Source organism: Coregonus lavaretus (assembly GCF_964263955.1).
Source record: "Coregonus lavaretus genome assembly, contig: HAP1_SCAFFOLD_355, whole genome shotgun sequence".
In the NCBI taxonomy this organism is placed as follows: Eukaryota; Metazoa; Chordata; class Actinopteri; order Salmoniformes; family Salmonidae; genus Coregonus; species Coregonus lavaretus.
In genome coordinates, this window is record NW_028156546.1 from 1,856 (window position 1) to 8,599 (window position 6,744).

At 40.7% G+C, this 6,744-nt stretch overlaps 1 protein-coding gene across 1 annotated transcript; it reads left to right on the plus strand.

Annotated features, from left to right (window-relative positions):
* Positions 1 to 633: 633 nt before the first annotated feature.
* On the plus strand, positions 634 to 2,531 carry LOC311126242 (acyl-CoA desaturase-like; the record flags this gene model as incomplete). Its single annotated transcript, XM_084200260.1, has 3 exons — positions 634 to 839; positions 1,622 to 1,854; positions 2,326 to 2,531. Coding segments are annotated over 3 exons (645 nt in total), but the record flags the coding sequence as incomplete, so codon positions are not given.
* Positions 2,532 to 6,744: the final 4,213 nt, after the last annotated feature.

Below are 6,744 nucleotides of genomic sequence, written 5' to 3' on the forward strand. Positions count from 1 at the left end.
CAAAGACTGAAGGCTACACTTCCTGCTTTTATTTCCTGGCATGCGTCTAGTTAGAAGATAACAAAGTTTATGCCAACGTAATAATTCCATGCAGAAGCGTTTGAAAAGAAACAAATTCATTGGACTAGCGCCGTTGCTGATTCTACAGGATTAGTGAGTAAAAATGACTGGAAGGGAATGTTAGCAGTACTGAAAGTTCGCCATGAAAGTGGAAAATAAACAAAATCGTAGTTAATTTCAGCTAACTACTCAGTAAGCACATAGAATAACTGTTGTACTGTCATTCTGGTCATTTCAACGTTTTCCAAATGATCTACATCCACTTTATTAGTTGGCGTTCCGACCGCTGGTCACGTTTTCAATGCTAATCCTGTAGAATCAGCAACGGCGTTGGTCCAATCAATTTGTTTCTTTTCGAATGCTCCGCATGGAATTATTCCGCTGTCTTGACCTGTATATTAACGACCTAGGCATGGGTACACTCAAAATGGCTGTATATTAACGACCTAGGCATGGGTACACTCAAAATGGCTGCCAGTCCACCCATTATGCCATCATTGACTTGAATGGGGAGGCCCATTCTATGGATTCTATTTCTGTGTATAAATCTTAGTCTTTGTGTCCCCATTACAGAATGACATCTTTGAATGGGCTCGGGACCACAGAGTTCACCACAAGTTTTCAGAGACCGATGCCGACCCCCACAACGCCATCCGAGGGTTCTTCTTCTCCCACATCGGTTGGCTCCTGGTGCGTAAACACCCAGACGTCATTGAGAAAGGGAAGAAGCTGGAGCTCAGTGACTTGAAGGCCGACAAAGTTGTCATGTTCCAGAGGAAGTATGTATTCCTTCCTGATGATCAATTCATACAGTATTGGTTGCATTTTCTCTTCCATAAATATTTCTGTTCACTCCATACTCTGTGATGGCACTAAACCTAGCTTAGTCATAGTTAGATCATCAATATGGCTCATAAGGTTTGAGAAGCTTCTTAACAATGGTAATTCCTAGTTTTTTAATGAAGATCAGGAACATCCATAACCTCATGGCATGTTATGTATTTGTAACTGAATAATGTGATAATCTGTCAAAGAAGAGCCTGCCAGCCGAGACCGTGTTGCTGTGTTGGGAGCTGTACAGATGGGTCTCTTAAACTGACAGTTTGAATAGACCTTTATCTTCTGTGCTGCCTCCATATGATGGGTATTTCAACATATCATGGAGGATATGTCTGTTCTCTTGTCTTCTCCACAGGTATTACAACATGTCATGGAGGATATGTCTGTTCTCTTGTCTTCTCCACAGGTATTTCAACATGTCATGGAGGATATGTCTGTTCTCTTGTCTTCTCCACAGGTATTACAACATATCATGGAGGATATGTCTGTTCTATTGTCTTCTCCACAGGTATTATAACATATCATGGAGGATATGTCTGTTCTCTTGTCTTCTCCACAGGTATTACAACATGTCATGGAGGATATGTCTGTTCTCTTGTCTTCTCCACAGGTATTACAACATGTCATGGAGGATATGTCTGTTCTCTTGTCTTCTCCACAGGTATTACAACATGTCATGGAGGATATGTCTCTGTACTATTGTTTTTTTTTTTATCCACAGGTATTACAAGATGTCAGTGCTGCTGATGTGTTTCGCAGTCCCCATGTTTGTTCCTTGGTGCCTGTGGGGAGAGAGCCTGTGGCTGGGCTACTTTGTGCCAGGCCTGCTGAGGTACACCCTGGTACTGAACGCTACCTGGCTGGTCAACAGTGCTGCCCACATGTGGGGCAACCGGCCCTACGACGCCAACATCAACCCCAGAGAGAACAAGTTTGTCACCCTTAGTGCCATAGGTATGTTACCTACCTCTTGCCATTTTAAAAGATCTTAAAACGTCATTAAGTTGCCCCCTTTTTATAACATTTAATTATATCGTAAAATGACTCTATACTCCACAGTTATCGCAGAACAGTAGCATTACATAACAAGCTTTGCCTTCTGTGCTTGTAATTACCTTCCTGAGTGATGCTGCACATGTTTAATATGTTTTACATGGTGTCCGTTTGCTTTGATTGCACCTGTTTGGGGGAAGAGATCAAAAGGGGATTGGTTATGCAATCATTGTAGAGAAGAGCAAGTTCATGCGGACCATGAATTTTAGGTTTCAGTTCCCAACTCTGTGCTCGACAGAAAATAATATGTGTATAGTAGCTCTTCTCAAACCATGTGTGGGCGTTCACATCTTACAAGATATCTTGAATATATTTATTATGTGTAAATGATGGTCACCCGTTACCCTAACGACGGTTTCCTGTCACTTTCAGGCGAAGGGTTCCATAACTATCACCACACCTTCCCTTATGATTACGCAACAAGTGAGTTTGGCTGTAAGCTGAACCTGACCACCTGTTTCATCGACTTGATGTGTTTCCTCGGCCTGGCAAAGGACTGCAAGAGAGTGTCCCCTGAAATAGTCCTGGCCCGGGCCCAGCGCACTGGGGATGGAAGCACCCGCAACCGGAGTGGCTAGGAGGTTTTCCCCCAATCTCAAAAAAGCTCCAAAACAAAACCAATGTAAAAAAAATATATAGATATATATAAAACCGACAAAAGTTTAGTTTGCAGTGTAATTTTGAGAGGCACTTCTCTATCTTGTAGCTACAATCACGGCGTCACTCTTCTCCCCTTTTGTGAGCTATACATTTCCTAAAGAGTTCTTAAAGATGAATGTTAGCTTTTGAAAAAGGGACTTTGATCACCTTGTTATGTTTTTACTGTTTCATTTCATCTTCGCTGCAGCCACTAGTCTGTTGTGTGGAATGGTCCAAATATGTCTGTTGCCAAAGCTGAATGCTGCCATTGGTCAAGTCTCCCTCAGTAGGCCGGATGAGGTATTCCTGAGCTGCGAATGCTTTTTTTCTGCTGCAGTGGTACATTTTGATGTTGCATAGGCAATCAATCAAGAGTTTCTTAAACTGCAGTCAAAGTATTAAAGGAGAGATTTGAAAAATACGGAAGCTGAAATGACATTTTAAACTGTTGTTGTGACACCTTTTTTAAATCTACATCTTGAAGTGAAGCTGTCAGTTTTGTCCGTAGATTTCATGTAATGTGGGTCATGTGACCAAAACAGATACTTTTCTATTTTTAAAGTAACTGTCCAGTGAAAATCAAACTTTTAAAAGTTCATATTCTGTTAACTCATACCCAAATAATCTTGCGAACTCGTCCTATACTCGTATTTGTGGCCAAAGCATAAATTGGAGAAAAAAAACCACTTCAAACAAAAATGCTTGCTCATAGATTATGATGTGCTGGCCAATCAGTGGTCTACTCGCATTAATATTTTTAATGACTGGTAAACGCCCACACCATTCCAACACAGAAAAGCTGCTTTTTAACATACTTAATTAAAAAAATTTGGAAGGAAAACTATTTCACTCATATTGTAATTAATTATAAGTCATATTTCATAAAAATCTGGAAACAGTGGACAATTACTTTCATGATTACTGGATATTAATAAGGAATAGAGTCCTGAAATGTGGAAAACCATGTTCCATTTCATAGAGTATATGTATTAGGTTTCAGCTGACTTGGTTCTTATTCAACGTTGTTACAGTTTACAGCAAATTGTTTAAAGTATACAGAAGGACTGTTGCTTTATTGAGAGGAATTGCAGGGGAACTGAATAAAGCACAGATATGACAGTACTGTCACAAACTGTTAAGAGATTAAATATTTTATACATTTTAGAAAACCAAATTGAGAATACATGCTCCCCCTCCCCAAAATGCCTTCATTTTCAACCAGGTTATAATAATTGTTACTTTTGGAAAATATAATAATAAATATGTTTAAATGTGCTAATGTTTCTTAAAAAAACCAGGGCCGGCTAACCGCATTTGGGGCCCTGGGCAAGAATATTTTGGAGGCCCCCCCCCCTCATGGCGGTGGAGCAAAAACATTTTTTTTAAAGCTAACTTCCTGCAATTCTACACATTTTGCCATGGGGCAGAGAGGAAAAATGTGCCGTCTTAAAGCTCAATTCCCAGTTGGTAATCCGGCCATGAATAGAGGCATATCAAGCCTCACATCAGTTAGGCCTATTTTCTCCAAATGGAAGCATTTCCCCTGTGAATCAGTTCTCTGCCCTATGCCTTGGGCATTATACCGTAGGCTGTGTGCACCCTTTCAAGCTATTTGTAGTCTACAGCCCTTTTTAATTGAATTGACAAAAAGACAACTCAATAAAAATGATTAGTTGATTTAAAGTAAACTAGTAAAAGGTCCATGTAAATGTAGTTGTTAGGATTATGGCCATGAAATGTACTTCTGAATCCCGTCTACCCTTGAAGAGGAACCTGCAGTATCATCATATTTTACTTATTTCTAACATGGTTATATAAGGAGTTAATACAAATTCAGTTTCAAACATTCGCCAACTACCATATGTTGTATTTCATCTCTGCCATAGCATGACAATGTGAGTAGATTTTCTCGTAGTATTTGATGATAAATCTATCTAAAGTTAACTGCCAAAAATAATTACACTTGAGTAAATGAGGGATGCAAAAGTGTATTGAAAGCAGGTGCTTCCACACAGGTGTGAATCCTGAGTTTAATTAAGCAATTAACATCCCATTATGCTTAGGGTCAAATGCTGGGCAGGTCATTATTTTGGCTACCATGGCTATGCCCCCATAGGATGACAATGCCACCCATCCCCAGGGCACGAGTGGTCACTGAATGGTTTGATGAGCATGAAAACGATGTAAACCATAAGCCATGGCCGTCTGTCACCAGACCTCAACCCAATTGAACGCTTATGGTAGATTCTGGAGCGGCACCGAGACAGCGTATTACACCTCGCCAACAAAACACCAAATTATGGATTTTTCTCCAGGAATAATGGTGTCACATCCCTCCAACAGAGTTCCAGAATCTATACCAAGGGGAAGCCGTTCTGGCTCGTGGTGGCCCTACGCCCTATTAAGACTATGTAGAATATATACCAAGGGGAAGCTGTTCTGGCTCGTGGTGGCCCTACGCCCTATTAAGACTATGTAGAATCTATACCAAGGGGAAGCCGTTCTGGCTCGTGGTGGCCCTACGCCCTATTAAGACTATGTAGAATCTATACCAAGGGGAAGCTGTTCTGGCTCGTGGTGGCCCTACGCCCTATTAAGACTATGTAGAATCTATACCAAGGGGAAGCTGTTCTGGCTCGTGGTGGCCCTACGCCCTATTAAGACTATGTAGAATCTATACCAAGGGGAAGCTGTTCTGGCTCGTGGTGGCCCTACGCCCTATTAAGACTATGTAGAATCTATACCAAGGGGAAGCTGTTCTGGCTCGTGGTGGCCCTACGCCCTATTAAGACTATGTAGAATCTATACCAAGGGGAAGCTGTTCTGGCTCGTGGTGGCCCTACGCCCTATTAAGACTATGTAGAATCTATATCAAGGGGAAGCTGTTCTGGCTCGTGGTGGCCCTACGCCCTATTAAGACTATGTTGGTGTTACTTTTATTTTGGCAGTTACCTCTATGTACCCATAATGTGCCATTTGATTGGACATGTCTAGTGCAGCCATACCATAGAGCCATTATTAGCCCGTTGTAGCAGGATAATGCTGTTTAGCAAGCTACTTAGGTCATAAGATTGTACAAGATTTTAAAACATTGAAACATTTTAGACATTTAGCGGACGCTCTCATCCAGAGCGACTTACAGGAGCAATTAGGGTTGAGTGCCTTGCTCAAGGGCACACCGACAGATTTTTCACCTAGTCAGCTCTGGGATTTGAACCAGTGACCTTTCGGTTACTGGGCCAACGCTTAAAAGTGTGGTCTTTGTCATAACCTAAACAACTGCCCTGATTTCCCTGACACTAGCTAAATTATGTCAGTTGTTACCTGAGACAGTCGTAAAGCACGCAAAAGATAACATTGACACTGAGGCAATCTTGTTGATATGTTTTCCTCAGTAAAGTAGTAACACATGCAGTAGACTCAGGTGTTATTTGGTCAATATAAGGTCCAGGGGCCTTTGGATGATCTACAGAGGCTCAGATTGTGACTTAGAGGAGATTGTTCAATAGGGGAGTTACTTTTTATTCAACTTGAAAGATTCTGTTTGTACGTTAACTTGACAAAATGTTCTGTATGCATTTATTGTCTTTTTTTTTTTGCCATTGTGGTTTTCATTTACTTGAAAAAAAATGTCATGAAAAAGTGTTGCTTCTAGTACTTTTTTCCTTTGGCAATTGCACAGGACTTCTAAAATGGACAGAATTATTAGGGCACCTTTTTTAAATGATTTTAAAAGTCCAATGCAGCTGTTTTTATAGAAATATCTAGCATTTTCTGGGTAACAATTAAGTACCTTACTGTGATTGTTTTCAATTAAAATGGCCAAAAAATAAACAAAAATAGCTTTGTAGCAAAGGGCAATTTCTCAAACAAGAATTTAGCTAGGACTGTCTGGGAGTGGTCTGACTGGGGAGGGGAGGAGGGGGAACTGAAAACTAGCTGTTATTGGCAGAGGGGTTTGGAACCCTCTTTCTTATTTATATATTAACTAATTTACCGCCTGGTGATGTCACCATGCAAGGCCAAAACTCCCTCGCCCAAAACAGGCTGACATTTCAGGCTCTTTTCAAACAGCTCTTACACTAAAAGGGAATTATCATAATTTTCTCAATTTCACAGTATTAGTCCAACGTCCATAGTGTGGAAATATGT